The sequence below is a fragment of the Balaenoptera ricei genome, chromosome 4 (genome assembly GCF_028023285.1).
Source record: "Balaenoptera ricei isolate mBalRic1 chromosome 4, mBalRic1.hap2, whole genome shotgun sequence".
In the NCBI taxonomy this organism is placed as follows: Eukaryota; Metazoa; Chordata; class Mammalia; order Artiodactyla; family Balaenopteridae; genus Balaenoptera; species Balaenoptera ricei.
Genome location: NC_082642.1, coordinates 87450498 through 87471573, shown reverse-complemented (window position 1 = coordinate 87471573; position 21076 = coordinate 87450498). Strand labels below are relative to the sequence as shown.

Sequence of the window (21076 nt, the reverse complement as noted above, 5' to 3'; positions counted from 1 at the left end):
ACTGCAACAAAGTGTAGGCCCCGCTCTCTGCAACTAGAGAAAGCCCTCGCAGCAACGAAGACCCAACGCAGCCAAAAATAAATACATTAATTAATTAATTTTTTTAAAAAAGGTGAGTTGTTTTGCTTTAAAGCCCCTTTAAAAAAGGACTTTCCTTGATGTAACATCTCAACATCTGTCTGTTCCATTAGCCCTTGCCTAGCTTCTGAGTGACATGCAGGAAGTGACTTTCAGCAATCAGATGTTACGAGGAACTTGAGGGGAAAAAGGTGAAGAAACCCTCACAAGATCCTACAGTGTGTTGATGACAGAGTTTTAAATAGAACCCAGGACCCCAACAGTCCTACCACCTGCTGCAATCACAGAACTCCAACTTGTCCACAACGGGACTGATTAAGATTTGGAAAGGCCAGGATAAACAACAAGGTCCTACTGTCTAGCACAGGGAACTATATTCAATATCCTGTGATAAACCACAATGGAAAAGAATATGAAAAAGGATGTATATGTATGTATAACTGAATCACTTTGCTGTACAGCAGAAATTAACACAACGTTGTAAATCAACTCTATTTCAATAAAATTTTTAAAAAAGATTTGGAAGAGTCAGTATTGCATTCTCTTAGAATTAACTTCTCTGTATTTATAGCAGGTAAAACAAACTGATGCAGAATTTTTTTTTAAATGTTGTTTGAGGAGTAGCCCCAAGCCCTTTCTCTCAATAATGCATTTTAAAGAACACTGGCAGGAGGCAATGCGTCCTCAGAAGAGAAAAGCTGTTGAGCTGCTAGCCTGTCCCACCCACCACCACAAGCGGATTTACGGCCTGATTGGCTGCCCATTCCTCAGAAATGCCCAGCCCACTGCAGCCCTTCCTTCGTCAGGATGATGCCTATGGGCGCAGTGCCTCTACCAACAGGACAAGTTTACGAGCTGCGAGGGAGGACGTGTGTTACGGTCCTCTTGTTAGTTTTTCTTTCTGGCAAACTCTGGACCATGGCCAAAAAAACATTCTCTTCTGGGCCTCGGAGGAGCCTGGTAAAGGAACTGAGACACTTCCTGAGGGCGGATCAGGTGGAGAGCCCTATGGAAGGTACTGGAAGAATTTGGGAGGGGTCCTAATGGCAGGGAGGGAGTTGGTTAGAATACATCACCCTAAGTGTTCCCTACAGGATGAAGTCCTGGCTCCTTCAGGACCGGACCATCTGCCCCTCTCGCCCATCTCCCCTCGCTGCAGAACCTCTGCTGTTTCCCGTGCCCATAGGCCAGCTCTTCCCACCTCCAGGAGCACCTTTGCAGGACTGGTGCCATGGCCTTGCCAACAAAAGCAAACATTCTCCAAAGCCCAGCTCATGCGTTTCGTGAAAGCCTTCCCCGATGTACCCACACATGCAATGTTAGGTATCACCAAAGCATTTTTTTTCTTTTTTTTTTTTTTAACATCTTTATTGGAGTTAATTGTTTTACAATGGTGTGTTAGTTTCTGCTGTATAACAAATTGAATCAGCTATATGTATACTTATATCCCCATATCCCCTCCTTCTTGAGTCTCCCTCTCACCCTCCCTATCCCACCCCTCTAGGTGGTCACAAAGCACCGAGCTGATCTCCCTGTGCTATGCGGCTGCTTCCCACTAGCTATCTGTTTTACATTTGGTAGTGTATATATGTCCATGCCACTCTCTCACTTCGTCCCAGCTTACCCTTCCCTCTCCCTGTGTCCTCAAGTCCATTCTCTACATCTGCGTCTTTATTCCTGTCCTGTCCCTAGGTTCTTCAGAACCATTTTGGATTGGAAGAATCAACATTGTGAAAATGACTATACTACCCAAAGCATTTTCAATATGTTCTTAAGTACATATCACATTTCTTTGGCCTGTTTAAAAATCAATATTTTCACTCCGTAAATATTTTTCTAACTATGTGCCAGGCACTGAGCTGGGGAGACAGGTAGGAACTAACCAACCCCGGCTGCAAGGTGCTCACAGCCTGGTAGAAAGACAACACTCATCGCGCTTGAGAGGCACCCTAACAGAGGAGGAGAGCAGGCACCTACCCCCTCAGGACCAGGACGCCCAGTCACCTTGGTAGGGAAGACCACTGGTGGAGCAGCTTTGGGAAGGAAAATCACCCAGTTTGGTTTTAGACGTGCTCAATTAAGACATGCAAGACATGTCACGCATAGGCAGTTGCATATGTGAGTCTAAAGTTTGGGAGCTCTGAGCTGCAGATAACTCACTCGGGAGGCACAAGCACAGAAGGCAGATATTCCTGGCACATCTGGTGGTGGGGAAGGGAAGAGAGCTCAGAACTGAGCTCTGTGTCTCCCTCCATTGTTGATCTTCCTTTTCACATTTTCTTTATACCTCTTTTTTTTAGTGGATCTGAGGTTCTTCCTAGGAAGGACAATAACAATAATAATTGCCACTGCTGACATGTGCCAGATGCTTTATCTGCAGGATGTCTAATAATCACAGTAACTCTATGGTAGGCACTCTTATTCTCAGTTTACAGGTAAAAATACTCCCATGCAGAGAGAATCAGTGCTTCGCCCCAATCACACCTGCAAGGACGCAGAGTGAGAATTCCAGTCAAGATTCTCCAAAGCTCACATCTTCCCACTGCATCATCCAATGAGCCAAGATATCCAGAGACTGGGAACAGCTCCCCACAGCTTCTCCAGCCCCACTGAGGGCCATCTCATAACCCAGTGTGTCTCATAAGAATCTCCTAAGAAGGGACTTCCCTGGTGGCACAGTGGTTAAGAATCTGCCTGCCAGTGCAGTGGACATGGGTTCGAGCCCTGGACCGGGAAGATCCCACATGCCGTGGAGCAACTAAGCCCATGTGCCACAACTACTGAGCCTACACCCTAGAGCCCGCTAGCCACAACTCCTGAGCCCGCATGCCACAACTACTGAAGCCTGCATGCCTAGAGCCTGTGCTCCGCAACAAGAGAAGCCACTGCAATAAGAAGCCCGCACGCTGCAACGAAGAGTAGCCCCCGCTCACCACAACTAGAGAAAGCCCGCGTGCAGCAATGAAGACCCAATGCAGCCAAAAATAAATAAATAAAATAAATAAATTAAAAAAAGAAAAAAAGAATCTCCTAAGAAGCTTGTGCAAAGCAGTGTAGTTGACTAAATAATGGCCTCCAAAGATTTCAAGTCCTAATCCTTGGAACCTGTAAATGTTACCTTATGTGGAAAAAGGGTCTTTGCAGACGTGATTAAGTTAAAGAACTTGAGACAAGAAGATTATGGTGGATTATCTGCGTAGGCCACAAATGCAATCACAGTGTCTTTATAAGAGAAAGGCAGAGGGAGATTTAGCACACAGAAGAGGAGGAGGCAATGCAGCCACGGAGGCAGGAGGCAGAGACCGATCAGAGGGCTGCAGCCATAAGGCTGCAAGGAACGCGGGCAGCCACCAGAAGCTGGAAGAGGCAGAGCAAGAAGCAGCTTCTCCCCGAGAGCTGCCATGGAGAGGCGGCCCAGCCAACACCCTGATTTTGGTCCAGTGAAAACTGATTTCAGACTTTTGGCCTCCAGAACTGAGGGATTACGTTTTTGTTTCTTTAAACCACTGCGTTTGTGGTGATTTGTTTCAGCAGCTCCAGGAAACTAATCCATGTAGATTCCAAGGACACATGCCCAGGGAGTTGGATTTAGTAGGTCTGCTTTTTGACAGGCAGCCAGAGTGATTCTGATACCGACAATCTGTGGGCCACACTGCCTCAACTGCTCAGGCAGGGGACCTGTAGGACTTAAACCCTTAAACTAGGGGTTTTTAGTCTGGGTCTATTCTGCTATGGAATCCATAGTTGAATTTCAGGAGTTCCATAAATTCCTTAAGATTATACGAGAAACTGTGTGTGGGTGTGCACACAAGTTCATATTTTTCAGGGATGAGGTTTTCTTCATCCTTAAATTAGATGAAGAATTTCTAATTTAAGAAAAAGACGTTACTAATTACTAATTACTAATTTAAGAAATTACTAATTTAAGATTTACTAATTTACTAATTTAAGTAAATTAAATTTACTAAATTAAATTTACTAATTTAAGTAATTTAAGAATTACTAATTTAAGAAAAAGACGTTAATGTGTGTAAACCTGGTCCAAGGTGGGTGAGGAGAATTGGCCAAGCAGGGTTCTTAGTTCCCCGACCAGGGATCAAACCGGGGCCATGGCAGTGAAAGTGCAGAGTTCTAACCACTGGACCACCAGGGAATTCCCTGAAGCAACTTTTATTTTTTATTTTTTTTTCGGCCACACCATGCAGCTTGTGGGATCTCAGTTCCCCGACCAGGGATCGAACCCGTGCCCCCAGCATTGGAAGCACAGGGCCTTAACCACTGGACAGCCAGGGAAGTCCCCGCAACTTTTAAATTAGGCCCACCTCCCCAGGGTCTATGCTGAACCTGAGAGAGCAGGAAACCGGAACAAAGATTGAATCAAATTAAATAGTGGTATCTTCAAGTCAAAACAAAACTGAGAGCATAAGGCAACCTTAGGGCCTGGTGAGAGAGTGACACAAGACTGTGGGCTGTGTCCTCACTTCAGTGAGATAATTAGTGGAATAGATTATCTTTGGATAGATCTGCCTTTGGGAGCAGTAAGTAGACAGCATCACTAGAGGAACCCAGGATCTAGGCAGTCACCAGTCAGCACCCACAGGAGAGCAAGGCAGAGATGACCATTTGTAAGCACAGAGGACAAACACCGGAAGAGCCCGAAAAGAACCAGAAGGCAAAAACAAAGAAGAAAAAAAAAAGATGAAGAAGAAAAAAAAAAAGATGAAGAAGGCAGAGGTTTCAGACTAGGAGCATTTATTGTTTATACACTATGAGAAACTTGGGTTACATATATTTTTCCTTTTAATTTAGCCCTTTAATCTTGTCTTAGTTGGCATGAATTTTATATCAATTCATCTTAATCATTTTACTATTTGAATTTTGGCCCCTTTTGTTTAATAACATATGTTAATTTTATCTTTATTTGCTCGATTGCCTGTTTAATATCGCTCTCTTTTCTACTGGACTGTAAATTCCACTGAGGTAGAAAAACATCTGTTTTTCTCAACAATGTGTCCCCCGCTCCTAGCACAATGCCTGACAGATAGTGTTTTATTTCTCCCGTGTGTGGTCATAACTTTTAAAAATGAATGAACCAATAAAATAGTGTAGCCACTTTGGAAAACAGTCCAGTAGTTCCTCGAAACTTGAAACACAGAGTTACCATGGGACCCAGCAATTCCACTCCTAGGTATGTGCCCAAGAGGACTGAAAACCTATGTCCACACAAAAACCTGTAGACAAATGTTCACAGCAGCATTATTCATAACAGCCAAAAAGTGGAAACAACCCAAATGTCCATCAACTGATGAAAAGAAAAATAAATGTGGTACAACCATACAATGGATTATTTTTCAGCCATAAAAAGAAATAACATACGGATACATGCTACAACATGGATGACGCTTAAAAACATTATGCTAAGTGAAAGAAGTCAGTCACAAAAAGGTCACTATTGGATGATTCCATTTATAAGGAATGTCCAGCATAGGCAGCTCCATAGAGACAGAGGTAGATGTGTGGTTGCCTAGGGCTGGGAGTGCTTGAGGGGGGCTGGAGAGTAACTGCTAGTGGGTACTAAGTTTTTTGGCAGGTAATGAAAATGTTCTAAAATTAGATAATGGTGGTGGTTGCACAACTTTGTGGATATATTAAAAACCACTGAATTGTACACTTTAAATGGGTGAATTTTATGATATATGAATGGGATCTCAGTAAAGCTATTTTTAAAAATAAAAAATAAGAAATGATATAGTCATGTCCTTTAAGAAAAGTTATTAAAATCAACAAGGAAAATTTTAAATCATAATAATAGCTTGTTTTCAAGAACAATAGCCCTGTGTACTTGAACTGATGGCAGTGTGGCTGGATGGGAGGGGACAGATCGCAAAAATCACGGGGCTCCCTGGCTGCGGGGGTCGCCGGGTAAGAGGACTTCGCCTCCAGAGCCCCGCTTGGGCAACGGAGCAGGGACACAGGGTGCAGCTCCAGCCTCAGAAAAGAGTGAGGGAGGATGCAGAGGGGCGCGTTTGATTCCTCCTTCTTGGCCTCCCACAGCACCCTTTGTACTGTGCCATTTTAACGATCTGGACCAAGCCCCACTCATCGCGGGATCCCCAGCGCCCAAGCAAGCTCCCCAGGCGCCAAGTATGTATTGTTTGACTCAGGAAATATGGTGGGTTAATGAACGGACGAGGTGCCTCACAGTGCGCCGGCAGGTCACTGTATTCCGCTCTGGCCGCCGGGTTTGGGGGTGCGTGACAGCGAAGGGGTCCGCGGGAGCCGCGCTGGCGCTGTCTGGGGGGCGGGGGGGCGCAGCCTTTGTGCAGAGGCTGTTCCCGGCTTCCGCCGCTGGGGGGCGGCCTCCCGCCCGCCGACCCCCGACAATAGCGCGAGGGGTGGGGAGCCGCGCGTTCCCGGAAACTTTTCCCTCGAGTCTTGACCGCCGCCGCCCGCCCCCGGGAGCGCGGAGCTGGGCGCGCCCATCTCCGGCCGGCGGTCGGCGCGCTCGGCTGGGGCCGCTGCGAAGGAACAGGATCGGAGAAGGGGACGCGCGGGGAGGCAGCGCCCGGGGCGGCGGGCAGCGGGGGGAGGCTGCGCGCGGGTCCCCGGCCAGAGGGAGGCGCGGGCACCGGGCCAGGCGGAGCCGAGACAGCCATGGAGGAGGCGCCCAGCCCCGCGCCCGCGCTCTGGAACTGGGACTACCTGGACCATTGCTTCGCCCGCCACCGTGTCTGCATCTCCTTCGGCCTGTGGATCTGCGCCTTTTCCTGCTGGATCGCCGTCCACGCGCTGTAATGGGGACTGGGGCCGGGCGGCGCCGGGGCGGGGACCGGGGCGGCCGCGGGGGGCAATGGGGCGCTGCCCTCTGCTAACTCGCGCTTGGAAATCTAGAGGGAAGGGGGCAGAAAGGGAGGATGCAGGAGGCAGCACAATTGCAGCATCGAGAGGAACATTTTGCTGTAGACTGAAATCAGATACTTCTTTCCGGATTCCACGCACAAGGAGGCTGGGCTGGGAGCCAGCAGGAGGAGGCTGGGTGGTGCAGTGGACGGGGCCGTGGACCGGAAGCAGCCAGTCCTGGGTTCTAGTGTTAGCCTTTCCCCGTTTACTGGCTATGTGAGCTGGGCGAGCTATAAGATCCCTGGGGCTCGTTTTCCTCACGTAAATGGGGATGATAGCACATAATACGGCTGGGAGGATCAAATAGTGCTGGTAAAGCTCTTACTAAGTGCTCATTAAACAGCATTATTATTGCTCCAACACTGCCATCAACCCTTGGCGGAGGGCAAGGGCCTTGGACAAGTCTCTCAATGTTTCGGGCCTCAATTTACTGGCCCTCTTAGCTGAGAAGAGGGGAGGCTAGTAGTACCCGACTCTGGCCACAGATTTTGCCCTGGTCTGTCCGACACCTGGAGTGGTTTGGCCAAGTGGTCCCCATAACCTGGGTTCTAAGGGTGAAGTCTGGCTAAAGATGGTCTTCAGATCTTCTGCCACCCTGTCCCAAGCTCTGGAGGATGGTGCCACCCACATATTCCCTGGCAGGGGAGAAGGACCACCCCTGAGGGAGGCTGGCACCGGCTCACCTTCGACAGGCAATCACGTTCCCCTCAGGCATTTGACGCTGGTGGAGAGATTCTGCAGCCCCACTGCCCAGTCCCTGGAATATGAATAAGAAGACACTTAGAACAGTGACTGAGGGCCTTGTGCTGCCTTAACTCACTGATCCCTGCCACAGCCCCATGGGGTAGGGACTGTCATTGACCCCGCTTAGATGAGAAGCCTGAGCTGCTGAGAGGTTAACTAACTTGCCTGAGTGAATGGGGAGAACCGAAATCCCAGAACCTACAGAAGGGGGCGGGCTTGTGAGGTAAACTACCCAGATGAGAGGATGGGAACTAACAAGGCAGTTTTCGTGCATTATCTCACTTGTCCCTCACCGCCGCCCTCTGAAGCCAGTATTATTAGACGTCTTACCCTCCAGGAACTAAGGCGTGGAGAGGTTAAGGAGCTCCCTCGAGAATGCCCAGTGGCCAGGCTGAGAGCACACCCTCTGCCTTTGCGCCTTGCCTCAGCTGTGTGGGGACTGGGTCAGGGTCAGCCCGGGATCCGTGACCCCTGAGAGCTGGGGAAGTGGCCGAAGAGCCGCAGGGCACACGCAGAGCCGCCCCACGTAAAGCAGAAGGCCTGCCATTAACTCACCTTTCACCATAGGCCTCAGTTTTCTCCTTTCTCAAATGGGAGGGTTGAAATGAATTACTTCTGTTTTTTTATAAATTTATTTATTTATTTGTTTGTTTTATTTTTTTGGCTGCGTTGGGTCTTGGTTGCTGCACACGGGCTTTCTCTGGTTGCGGTGAGCGGGGGCTACTCTTCGTTGCGGTGCGCGGGCTTCTAATGGCAGTGGCTTCTTTTGTTGCGGAGCACGGGCTCCAGGCACGCAGGCCTCAGGAGTTGCGGCACGCAGGCTCAGTAGTTGTGGCTCGTGGGTTCTAGAGCGCTGGCTCAGTAGTTGTGGTGAGCGGGCTTAGTTGCTCCGTGGCATGTGGGATCTTCCCGGACCAGGGCTCGAACCCGTGTCCCCTGCATTGGCAGGCGGATTCTTAACCACTGCGCCACCGGGGAAGCTCTAAATGAATTATTTCTAATTTGGGTCCAACTCAGAGAGTCTCTAATGTAGGAGTCTTCACTCCTGGGCCTTGAAACAGTTTCAGGACCCAAATTAACAGTTGGTGTTCCCACTGTGAGCTTTGGGCTTCAGCTGGCCAGTCGGGGAATGTTTGGGAGCCCAGTGGCCTTCTGTCCTCATTCATTAGTCCCAAGGGCTGACGCTCAGAACCAGTCAAATGGTCCTAATGATGTACAGTGAGTACCACCCTGTGGTTAAAGGAAATGAAACCAGAACTGCAATCATGCCTCAGTTTCTCCATAGAAATGGAGCAGGGAAACATCTAGAACAAAGTATTTCCAAGGTCCGACCAATGATGCTGACAGAGAGACATCTGGCCCCTTCCAGTCTGTCCTGCCTTCCTGCGCTTGTTCCTGGGGGTGGAAAGCAGGCAGTAAGGGAGAGAAGCCAGCAGTGGGGCCCCTAGGGGGAGGTCAGCCCAAAGTGCCATCGCAACTTCAAGGAGTCTCCCACAGTGTGTGAAAAGCATGCACCCAAAATGAAATCAGTTTGGATGCAGCTGGCAGAAGCCAGGCCATTTCACTGCACAGATGGATTAGAAGGATTTCATTTTAATTTCAAAGAAGCAAGTTGCCTTTTTAATCCAGGCAGTTAACTCTGCTCTGCAGTTAAACTGCAATGATTGGGTTACTTTTATAACCCTCCTGTTTCCTTTCAAAACGTAAAAGCTGACAGCTCATTTGTCAGCACTGAGTGGTGGGTCATGAACTTGAGGCAGCCAGATTTGTAGGAGGAATTTCTTTCCTCCTTTCATGAGGTCTGCCTCCTGCCATGGGCTTGTTGGTCAGAGGCTCGGAGGCTTTCCATCCTTTCTTTTCCCATCTGTAAACTAAGGTCAAAACCACCTGCTGAATATCGGGAAGAAAGTGATTCTGAAGGACATAAAGTCACAATTGCCCTTTTCAGACACCTGCTTTGGGAACCCAAACTCACATCTCTGTGTTCTGCCCACACGCCTGTCTGTCCCCGCAGCCTTCTCTATCTGAGATGTGGGAAGAAATCCGGACGGGACCAGTCGGCGCTGTGTGCTGCCTGCTGCCTCCTGACCAGCCTGTGTGACACCATCGGGGCAATTCTGGCCAAACAGCTCACCATCCAGGTGTGTTGGGCCCACAGGTGACAGTGGTTTCTGTCTTGTTCCTTCCCCATGCGAGGCAGTTTCACCTCAGGGCTTGTGCCCCTGCTGGTCTTCCTGCTCCTCCAATACCCACGTGGCTCACTGCTCACCTCCTTTAAGTCTTTGCTCAAATATCTCCTTCTCAATAAGCCCTCCCTGATCACCTGTTTAAAAGTGTGCCCTGCCTCTACCACAGGTGCTCCAGACTACCTCATCTTGCTCTATTTTTCCCTAATATACCATCAACTTTACTTATTCATTATGTTTATGGCTTATTGTATGTTAACCCCTACTAGGATGTCAGCTCCATAAAGGCAAAAACTTTTATTCGCTACCATATCCCCATCACTTAAAACAGCAGCTGAAGCATAGTAGATGTCCAATAAAAAGGGATTGTTGCTCTTACTGTTTTTAGAGACCAGGGCCCAGCCGCAGCTGAGGCAGGGGTGTGTGAATCCTTTCCCAGGTGGTGATGTGGGCTTTGGAGCAAGTGAGAAGCAGTTTCAAGTTTTTCCAAAGTCTAGACCCTCAAACAAATCTGTGTAGAAGGGGCTTATCCCAAAACACATATCCCAAGGAGGACCTATGGGTCCCACTTCAGGGGGCTGGTCCTGGCCTTTTGCCATCCAGGTAGATGTGAAGGAGGGGAGCCTAGTGGTTGGACACAGATCTGGAGAGTTCTAGACCCTGCTGTGAGCAGCATTCTATCAGAAACAAATCACCTTTCATTCTGGGAGCCCATTCTCATTAGCTGATAGACTATAATGAGGCCTAGCTCAAGTCCAATAATAATAGCTGATATTTATTAAATACTAAACTATGTACTTGACATTAAGGGCTTTTCATGTATTAACTCATTTAATCCTCAAATCGACCTATGACGTGGGTGCTCTCATTATCCCTGTTTTATACATGTGGAAACTGAGGCATAGAGAGGTTAAATAACCTTGCTAAAGTCACCCTCTAGTAAGTACAGAGTCAGGATTCAAACCCCAGAACGTGTGCTCTTAAGCACTAAGTACAGTGGACCCTTGAACAACATGGGTTTGAACTGTGTGTGTCCACTTATACGTGGAGTTTTTTTCAATAAATACACACTACGGCACTACAGGATCCACAGTTGGTTGAATCCATGGATGCAGAACCTCGGATACAGAGGGCTGACTGTAAAGTTATACTTGGAATTTCCACTGCAGAGGAGTTGGTGCCCCAACCCCTGAGTTGTTCAAGTGTCAACTATACTGTCAGTAGCTAGTGCATGTATGGGTGGGTGCATTTTACTTTCCTCCAGTCGCTGGCCTAAGCAACTTCCCATGTATCGGCCCATACAATCTACTTAACAATGAGGGAGGCACTGTTATTATCCCTGCTTTATAGATGAGGAAACCGAGGCCCAGGGAAGTTCAGTGGCTGGGCCAAAGTTGCACAGCAGAGACTATGCTGTCCAGTGGGAAGTGGGGCGGGCTGAGTTCTTGTCCCATCTCTCTGATGGGCGTCTGCATAATGGGATGGTTACTTAAGTACCCCATCTCCTCGTTAGTCAATTGGAGGTGATAACCAACCTTTCCTGGGGTTGGAGGTGTCCCTGGAAACCCTACATCAGTGGAACACACGTGGTAGAGGAGATCCAGAATGAGAGGTGCTACAGTTGCTGAAAGGCGTTTGAACACCAAGACCCTCTTTCCTTTGCTCCCAGGTCTTCACTGGTGCCTACCTAGCAGCTGTTGACCTGGTGAACTTTGTGTCCATTCTCTTCCCAGTCTGCAGCTCCAAAGTCAAGTCCAGTTCAGGTAAGCGTGCTGCCATCTGTTCCTGTCTTCATCCATCCACTCATTTCATCCATCAATGTGCTGAGTGCCTCTCCCTGTCACGCCCGAGCCTGGACCCTGCCAGGCACAGACGAATGGGCGAGCTCCCTGGCTTCACCCAGAGGGGGGAGTCAGGGGCCTAAAAGGTAGTTAGCGCTGCTAGTAAGGGGGTGTGGGCACGCAGTGGGCAACCAGAGGAGGGGAGGGGCTGCAGGTGTCAGAGAAGGATGTGACGTCGGAACTGGGGCCGCAAGGAGGGGCATTCCAGGTGAAAGAGCAGCATGGGCAGAGGTCAGGAAGGGGAGGGGGCAGGGCTTTGGGAATGGACAGCGATACTCAGTGTGCAAGTCCAGGGGCTCCAAGAGAAGCACCTGGGCTGCCTCAGGCCGAGCGGGGGCTGGAAGTGACTGAGATGGGACGAGTAGCCTTAAGCATGTGGGACTGAGACGTTCCTGAGAAGGGGCACCAGTGCGTCCCAAAAGGAAATGCTTGCATCAGGAGGTAATGTAAGATGCTCGAGGCTGCCCAGAGGAGGAATGTTCTTTTTGGAATTGTTCAGAGGAGTATCTGTCTTCTATTTCAAGGAGACTTTCAAAGACGATGCTTATCCTACTCACAGCTTTGGTGCGTTGGCACCAGTGTGCCCACTCATAGTACATTCACCAAGCTTGTGCCGGTTCCACTCTGTGCCGGGCTCCGTGCAGATTATAGAACTGGCCGGGCACGGTGCCTGCCTTCAGCGGTCTCCAGTCTAGGACGGGCGACTCTGTGTGCATGCAGACGCGTATGATAAAGGATCACGTTGCCCTGCCTTGAAACATAAAACACTGCGGGGGAAGAGTGCCAGTCATGGGGGGGTGGGGGAATAAGGGGAAGGGGGGAAAACCCAACCACAGGCCCTTGAAGGGGGTGGTGAGGGGCTGGCCTGTGCAACAGTGTGGGAGCCCATCCTGGCCTCGGGTCTGGGGTCGACACCAGTTCTTCCCACGCAGCTGTCTGTCGAGTTCCAGATCCCGGGAGCCCTATGGGATCTTGGTGTCTGTTGCAGGTCGGGGCTCCCGGGAGAGAAAGAGGAGGCGGCAGCTCAGGGCCAGCATATTTGCCCTGGTCCTGCCGCTGAGCCTGGGCCCAGGCTGGGCTCTGTGGGCCGCTGTCCCGAAGACTTCAGGCCCCATCCGAGGGCCACAGCGGAGGCTGCTGGGAAGCCTGGTACAGGTGAGGCCGAGCCTGCTCAGGGGGACCTGACGGCGGTGGGGTGGGGGGTGGGGGGGAATGCGGGCCCCTCCCCTCCTCCTAGTTCCAACAAATGCCCTGGGGGTGGGCATCAGGGTTAGGCCTTGTTGGGAAGAACCTCCTAAAAGCAGAAAAGGACGGGCCTGGGGAGCATGGGCATCTCCTCGGGGTGCTGAGTGTATCACTCTTCCCGCAGGACAATACTGAAATCCTCGGCTACCTGCTGGGCGGCGTCGCAGCCTTGGGCTCCTGGGCTTCCCGGATCCCCCAGCTCTCCAGAATCGTGAGTCTGGGGCCGGGACTGTGGGTTCCAGCTGGTCTGGTCTTAGGGCATCTGGGAGTATCCTCCCAGCTCCAGGTCACCGGGGTGGAGAGGTGGTGTCTCCGTTCACATGCGCGTGTGGGTGTGTACGTGGGTGTGTGTGCATGTATACACGTGCGTACGGGCAGCGGACAGCCGCCCCCAGGCCTCGGGGGGTCCTGAGGCTCACAGGGAGAGGGCCCTGTGTTCTCTCCATTTCTCGTAGCAAGTGAAAAGCAGGCTCTCCGGAAGGAGCCCCTGAGTTTGGATGGGCAAGCACCCCATGAAGGAATGAGAAGATCTGAGGTTTTAGAGAACAGGATCATGCAGCTCCTGCGGTCTGTGTATTCGAGAGTGTCTTGTTGGCAGATATTTTCCAGGCATCTGGGGTGAGGGAAGCCCTGTGATGGCCAGTCCCTTGGGGGAAACAGATGTGCCTTGGGATGCCCTGCTTGCCCTTGGGGAGCTCACAGTCTCCCCAAGGAAGACACAGAAATGGAAAGCAGGATGTTTGAATGCTCTAAGAAAGAATCAAATGTTTGGGGTTTTGGAAGAAAGAGAGAAGCCTCCTACATTATTCAAATTGAGCGAGGGTGAAAACTGTTCACACTGCCAGGCACTGGGTGCTGGCGCGGCCCCAGGTTGGCAGAAGGCCAGGTGGGGTCTGAGGAGGCAGAGGCGAAGGGAAGGCGCCCAGGGCAGAGGCGAGTGTGCGGGAAAGGCCACCGAGGCGGGAGAGCGCCTGCCGAAGAGCCACGTATCATGGACGCGTGAAAATGGCCGGGCCTGACACCAGAAATGTGACGGCCCATCATTTAGTCTTGCCCAAGAGCACTGTGGTTTAATAGCAATCCCAGGAGAACAGGATTTGAGGAGGCGGGTGCTTAGTTGACCACTCGTGGGAGCTGCAGCCTGAAACCTCCCGGGGCACGGGGCCTCACCAGCAAAGATGCTGTCTCCAGGGCAAGGGAGGGGGGCATGGGGCCACTGTGCTCAGTTCAGCCGCCGCTGGGACGGGCCTCCAGGGTGTGGTCAGGGCTGGGAAGCCGTGCCACATGAGGACCTCTGAAGGAACCGCTGCAGTGCCCTGACCACCTGTATTAGTTTCCTGCTGCTGCCATAACAAAGTATCCCAGACTCTGAACAACAGAAGCGTACTGTCTTTAAGTCCTGGAAGCCAGAGGTCCGATACCGAAGTGCCAGCAGGGCCACACTCTTTCTGAAGGCCCTAGAGAGAAATCTGTTCCAGGCCTTTCTCTAAGCTTCTGGTAGTTCCTTGGCTGGTGGCAGCACAACCCCAGGATGTGTGTGAAGTTCTCCGTGTGTGTGTGTGTGTGTGTGTGTGTGTGTGTGTGTGTGTGTGTCGTCACATGGCTTCCCTCCATACGTTTCTGTGTCTGACTTTCCCCTTTTCACAAGGACACAGTCATCTTGGATTAGAGCCCACCGTAATAACCTCAGCTTACCTTGATCATCTGCAAAAACCCTATTTCCAGATAAGGCCACATTCACTACCTCTGGCGGTTGGGACTCCCAACATCTTTTTGGGGGGACACAATTCAACCCATAACACCATCCCACCTAAAATAGCCCCAGGCCAGCCCCACCTCTGTGTCCCTCCCTCTGCTTCATTTTCTTCATCGCATTTATCACAGCCTGAATTAGCTCCTTTAGTTATTTACCAAGTTGCTGCTGGTCCCCTCGCAGAGCATCAGCCCTGTGAGAGCAGTGCCCTTGTCTGTTTTATTTCTCACTGTGTTCCACGTGCTTGGGGTCTGCCCAGGGTATGTTCCAGCAGACACTTCTTAATGAGTCACTGCATTTGGCCTAGAGAAAAGGAAGCTCATGGATACAGGAAACAGAGGGCTGTCTTGGGGCAGAAAGAGCAGCCTTGTTCTTCTCAGTCTCGGAGAACAGGACCAAGACCAGAATCAATAACCAAGAGGTTACTGGGAGGGCCGCTTCCCATTCGGTGAAAGGAAGAATTCCATGGGTTAGACACTTTGCCCAGTGCCTGGCATGTTGAGAACAATTGGTATTGTTATTCCTGCTTTAGGAGGTAGTGGGCTCCTCATCACTAGAGCCATTCAAGCCTGATGGCCCCTTGGCAAGAAGATAGAGGGAGATTGCAAGGGGACTGAGCTGGGCAATCTCGGAGGGGCTGCCAGCCCTGAGTGTCTCTGGTCCCATGAATAACCCAGAGCCAGGGTTCCCTCATTAGGGAGAAAGCCAGCAGGGTTGTAGTGCTATGGGAAGCCAAGCCAAGCCAGCCTAGACTTGGACCCTGGATCCCCCAGAAGCCGCTTCTAATTTACCCCTGGAGGGGGCGCTGAGGAGCAGCCTGGCTGGGTGGCTTTGGTGGGAAAAGATCCCATTTTTCCAGGAGCAAGTCCTTGAACAGGACAAAGGGTGTGAAACACGCACTGATCAGTAAAGCGTTGTGCTGACAACACCGGGAATCACTGCTGCTGTAAGAGTGTCTGAGGCACAGCCCGCTTCCAGTCCCCAGTGCGGATTTGCCGGGAAGCCACCAGGCAGGTCGTCCTCCCAGCCGTCTGTCCTGACCTGCTAGACAGGCCTGTGTGTGCTGGAGAAATTCATACCACATCTCGAGTCACCAAGCCAGTTCCAGTCTTCAAGCAGTGATGCTTGGAGCACTGCTGTGAGTTCAGCGCCGCAGGCGGAGCCCTCTAGACCCTAGCACCGACCCTGAGAAGAGCTTGAGTTCGGAGTCAGTGGGCGCTGGGCATGGGTTGGCACTGGAGTGAGAGTGGAGGGCCCCCCCAGCTTGGCCTCATCCAGCTCAGGGCCCAGCCCGGCTCTGCAAGTCACCTTCCCCTCTGGCCATCAATGTCCTCTGTAAAGTGGGGGTGGGTGGGCTGGAGGACCCCAAAGTCTTCCCGCCATAGCAGTGCTGCCTGGGCCGTGTGAGGTGGGACGGGCTGATGGGAAGGGGTGACACTCCACCCGCAGCCTCTGGGGCCAGTGGGCCAGGGGCCACCGTCCCCAGCTGCGTGCCGTCTGCTCAGGGGGTGGCGGGCCAGGAACAGGGAGGCCCGGGAACAAAACTAGAAGAGATGCAGAGGGAGATGTAACACTCCTGAGGAATCTTTTTTTTTTTCTTCCCCTTTCCTTGGCCGCGCTGCGCGGCTTGTGGGAAACTAGTTCCCCAACCAGGGATTGAACCCAGGCCCTTGGCAGTGAAAGCGTGGAGACCCAACCACTGGACCGCCGGGTAATTCCCAGGAATCTTTTTTTTCCTTTTCTTTTTTTTAAATTTATTTTTGGCTATGTTGGGTCTTCGTTGCTGTGCGTGGGCTTTCTCTAGTTGCGGCAAGCGGGGGCTACTCTGCGTTGCTGTGGGTGGGCTTCTCATTGCGGTGGGTGGCTTCTCTTGTTGCAGAGCACGGGCTCTAGGCACACAGGCTTCAGTAGTTGTGGCACGCGGGCTTCAGTAGTTGTGGCTCGTCGGCTCTAGAGTGCAGGCTCAGTAGTTGTGGCACACGGGCTTAGTTGTTCCGTGGCATGTGGGATCTTCCCGGACCAGGGCTCAAACCCATATGCCCTGCATTGGCAGGCGGATTCTTATCCACTGTGCCACCAGGGAAGTCCCAGGAATCTTTTTGAGGGTTAAAATTAAAATGGAGAAAATCGGCTAAAACATGCTTTTTCTCTTGAATTTTTTCCATTCCTTAACCAAGGCCTGTATGTCTCTAAGTACGGTCATCTAATGAGCAAATTAAGTTACATATATATATAATATAATTTATATTTATGTATTAATTTAAATACCTATGTAATTGTATATAATTGGAAATACATAATATTTGTATATATACTTAATGTGTATATAAAGTGACTTTATACCTGTAAAGGATACTTACATATAAATATTGCTTGTTTCCTTTTTTAAAAACCAGTATTTCCATTGCTCATTCTCCAGAAATATCCCCTTGGCTTCAAAATTTCCAGAATGTTATCTCTAATTTTCCTGACTTTCCCACCTCGCCTGGTTCAGAGTTGGTGGCCCTGAGACGAGAAGGGTGGGCCCTTGGCTCTCCATAATTCAGTCTCCGTCCTGCTCTCCCCACTGACATTCACGAGCCCCTGCCCAGCGCTGGGTTTCAGGGCACCGAGATGGTGAGGACCTCAGCCTGCTCTCAGGAGCCCTCTGTCTGTTGGACCGACAGATGTGTAAGGAGCTAAGTCATGATCAGGGTGAAAGGCACTCCAATAGAGGGATACGTCAGAGGTGTGAGGGACCCTGAAGAGGGAATAACTTGCTCCCCTTAGGGTGGAGGTGTTAAGGGATGGTTTCCCAGAGTTGGGTTTAAGCCAGGTTCTGAGGGATGAATAGGAGTTCACCAGACAAAGGAAACAGCTTTTCTTTTTTTGGCCACGCCACGCGGCTTGCGGGATCTTAGTTCACCAACCAGGGATCGAACCCATGCCCTCTGCAGTGGAAGCGAGGGGCTCTAACCACTGGACTGCCAGGGAATTCCTGGAAGCAGCTTGAAGCCCAACAGAAGTGGCACCTCTGGGGACTGGCCATGGGCAGAGGGCTTGCCCTCCAACTTCTTACATCACCAGGGGCCTGGGTCTCAGAATCAGCTTTAAGGGAGCTGACAGAGGTGGCAGTGTTCCTCCCAGCCCAGCCCCCTTCTCTCTCTGCCCAGTGCTGGGGTAGAACATTTCCCTCCATCTACCTGTGGACCCGGCTCCTGTCGGCCCTGGCTGGCCTCCTCTACGCCTCGGCCATCGTGGCCCATGACCGGCGGCCTGAATACCTGCTACGGGCCACACCCTGGTTCCTGACCTCCCTCGGCCGTGCAGCGCTGGACCTCGCCGTATCCACCCCAGGCCAGGGGGCTTGGCTGCTGTGTCTCATCTGCCCTCCTACCCTCTTGCTAGAAAGAATTATTTCCCAGTAGCCAGGGTGGTGGTTTGAATCCTGGGGGAGGCACACACAATTGCAACGTGCAGTTTTGTGCTGTGTGTCCTTTTTTTATTTTAATTATTTATTCATTTATTTGGTTGCACCGGGTCTTAGTTGCGGCAGACTGGCTCCTTAGTTGCAGCTCGCTGGCTTCTTAGTTGCGGCATGCGTGTGGGATCTAGTTCCCTGACCAGGGATCGAACCTGGGCGCCCTGCATTGGGAGTGCAGAGTCTTACCCACTGCACCACCAGGGAAGTCTCTCCTCCTTTTTTTTTTTTTTTTTTTTTTTTTAAAATAAGAAGAAATATCTCTTGACTGGAGCTTTGTGAAACAGCAGAGGGGAGTATGAAATGAAGCTTCCTGGCCTTGGGATCACAGAAGAGCCAGGCTCCTGTCTCGGTGCTGCTCCCCACCTGGATTGGTCCCCGCCCTCTGTGAACCTGTTTTCCTCACCTTTGCCTTGTCTTTCTCACAGGCTGGGAAGGGCTTTACGAGCTGACCTGCCCTGCACGGGTGATCATCTTCTTTCTGTCCTCTTCGGTGCTGGAGCCTGGGGTGGGGAAGCAGAGAGAAAAGCTGTCAGTGATCGCTGACCCCCTTTCTGATCCCCAAGGGGGTGTTGCCTGATGTGCTGACACACCAGTGACCTTGGTGTGAGGGACTCAAGGGCAAGCTAAGCTCAGACAGTGGCGAGTGGAGATGCTGGGTGGGGTCGGGGGAGGGGTGGAAAACCTGTGGATTTAGCATAAATAGTTCAGAAATGGATTTTATCACGTACTATTTGAGTCTGCGAGGGCTGCCGTAACACATTACCACAAACTTGATGGCTTAAACCACAGGAATTTATTCTCTCAGATTTGGAAGCCAGAAGTCCGAAATCCAGGGAGAGCCATACTCTCTCCAGAGGTTCTAGGGGAGAATCTTTCCCTGACTCTTCCAACTTCTGGTGGCTCCTGGGGTTCTTTGGCTCCTGGCAGCATAATTTTTTTTAATTTTTTAACATCTTTATTGGAGTATAATTGCTTCACAGTGGTGTGTTAGTTTCTGCTTTATAACAAAGTGAATCAGCTATACATATACATATATCCCCATATCCCCTCCCTCTTGCGTCTCCCTCCCTCCCACCCTCCCTATCCCACCCCTCTAGGTGGACACAAAGCACCGAGCTGATCTCCCTGTGCCATGCAGCTGCTTCCCACTAGCTATCTATTTTACATTTGGTAGTGTATATATGTCCATGCCACTCTCTCACTTTGTCCCAGCTTACCCTTCCCCCTCCCCGTGTCCTCAAGTCCATTCTCTACGTCTACGTCTTTATTCCTGTCCTGCCCCTAGGTTCGTCAGAACAATTTTTTTTTTTTTAGATTCCATATATTTGTGTTAGCATATAGTATTTGTTTTTCTCTTTCTGACTTACTTCACTCTGTATGACAGTCTCTAGGTCGATCCATCTCACTACAAATAACTCAATTTTGTTTCTTTTTATGGCTGAGTGATATTCCATTGTATATATGTGCCACATCTTCTTTATCTATTCATCTGTCGATGGACGTTTAGGTTGCTTCCATGTCCTGGCTATTGTAAATAGAGCTGCAATGAACATTGTGGTACATGACTCTTTTTGAATTATGGTTTTCTCAGGGTATTTGCCCAGTAGTGGGATTGCTGGGTGGTATGGTAGTTCTATTTTTAGTTTTTTAAGGACCTTCCATACTGTTCTCCATAGTGGCTGTATCAATTTACATTCCCACCAACAGTGCAAGAGGGTTCCCTTTTCTCCACACCCTCTCCAGCATTTATTGTTTGTAGATTTTTTGATGATGGCCATTCTGACCGGTGTGAGGTGATACCTCACTGTGGTTTTGATTTGCATTTCTCTAATGATTAGTGATGTTGAGCATCCTTTCATGTGTTTGTTGGCCATCTGTATGTCTTCTTTGGAGAAATGTCTATTTAGGTCTTCTGTCCATTTCGGGATTGGGTTGTTTGTTTTCTGATATCGAGCTGGCAGCATAATTTTAATTTCTGCCTCCATCTTCAACTGGCCTTTTTCCCTTTGTGTGTCTCTGCATTACTTCTCTTCTTCCTGTGAGGTTCCTGCCACAGGACTTACCTTATCCACCCTAATCCATTGCCACCTCATCTTAACAAATTATATCAGCAAAGACCCTGTTTCCAAATAAGATCACATTCTGAGGTTCCGAGTGGATATGAATTTTGGGAGGACACTATTCAACCCACTACGTGTACTGTTCCTGTAAGCCAGGGAAAATGGTTTTCAAAATCCTTTTGTGTAACAAGTATCTACTAAGTGCTTGTTAGAGGCGTTGTCTGGCTGGGTGCTGGGCCCTCAGGGGGACAGGAACTAGGGAGTGTCGGACCTGGCTCTGTCCTCCGGTGAGCTGGGTCTGTTCTGGGGCCGACCCGGCAGGATGATCCCGGGGAGGGAAGGAACCAGCCCAGGGTGGAGCCCTCAGGGTGCAGAGGTGAAGGCAGCACCGGTGGCTGAAGGTCTCCGCCTCCGTGGACCTTAACTTCACTTCTCAGATCATTTTCCTTTCCTGGGTGATGAAGAGCAAGATGAGGCATGCCTTGGGATTTGCCTCTGAAGCCAGAGAGAACGCCGACACCCAAGCCCTTTTGACCTGTGCAGAGAAGGAGGAAGAAAACCAGGAGGCAAGGACCGAGGCAAGGTCTCACAGCTGGACGGGGGCCTCCCCGGTGTTTGTGCACAGTATGGGCAGAGGCAGCGAGCCTCACCGGGGCCGGGCCTGGGAATCCTGGGGGTCCCCACGAGCTTGGCCAGTTGGTCACTTTAAAAAACTACTGTTAAAAAAAAAAAAAAAAAAAAAAACTACTGTTACGCGCAATCCTGAGTGCCCTGAATAAGTAGGATCCTCTGTTTTCTCAAGTACA

General features: G+C 50.6%; 1 protein-coding gene across 3 annotated transcripts in view; it reads left to right on the top strand.

The window, feature by feature from the left end:
* Positions 1-6521: 6521 nt before the first annotated feature.
* TMEM44 (transmembrane protein 44) overlaps positions 6522-21076 on the top strand; it is a 33551-nt gene continuing 18996 nt past the window's right edge. For 2 of the 3 annotated variants that reach the window (XM_059920794.1, XM_059920792.1), the window contains exons 1-7: positions 6522-6869; positions 9737-9863; positions 11578-11671; positions 12738-12904; positions 13119-13205; positions 17900-18070; positions 20708-20848. In XM_059920794.1, coding sequence (XP_059776777.1) covers positions 6733-6869; positions 9737-9863; positions 11578-11671; positions 12738-12904; positions 13119-13205; positions 17900-18070; positions 20708-20848 — 924 coding nt within the window. In that variant the 5' untranslated portion in view covers positions 6522-6732. The remainder of the gene's footprint in view (positions 6870-9736; positions 9864-11577; positions 11672-12737; positions 12905-13118; positions 13206-17899; positions 18071-20707; positions 20849-21076) is intronic. The other variant, XM_059920793.1, reaches the window with a different exon arrangement.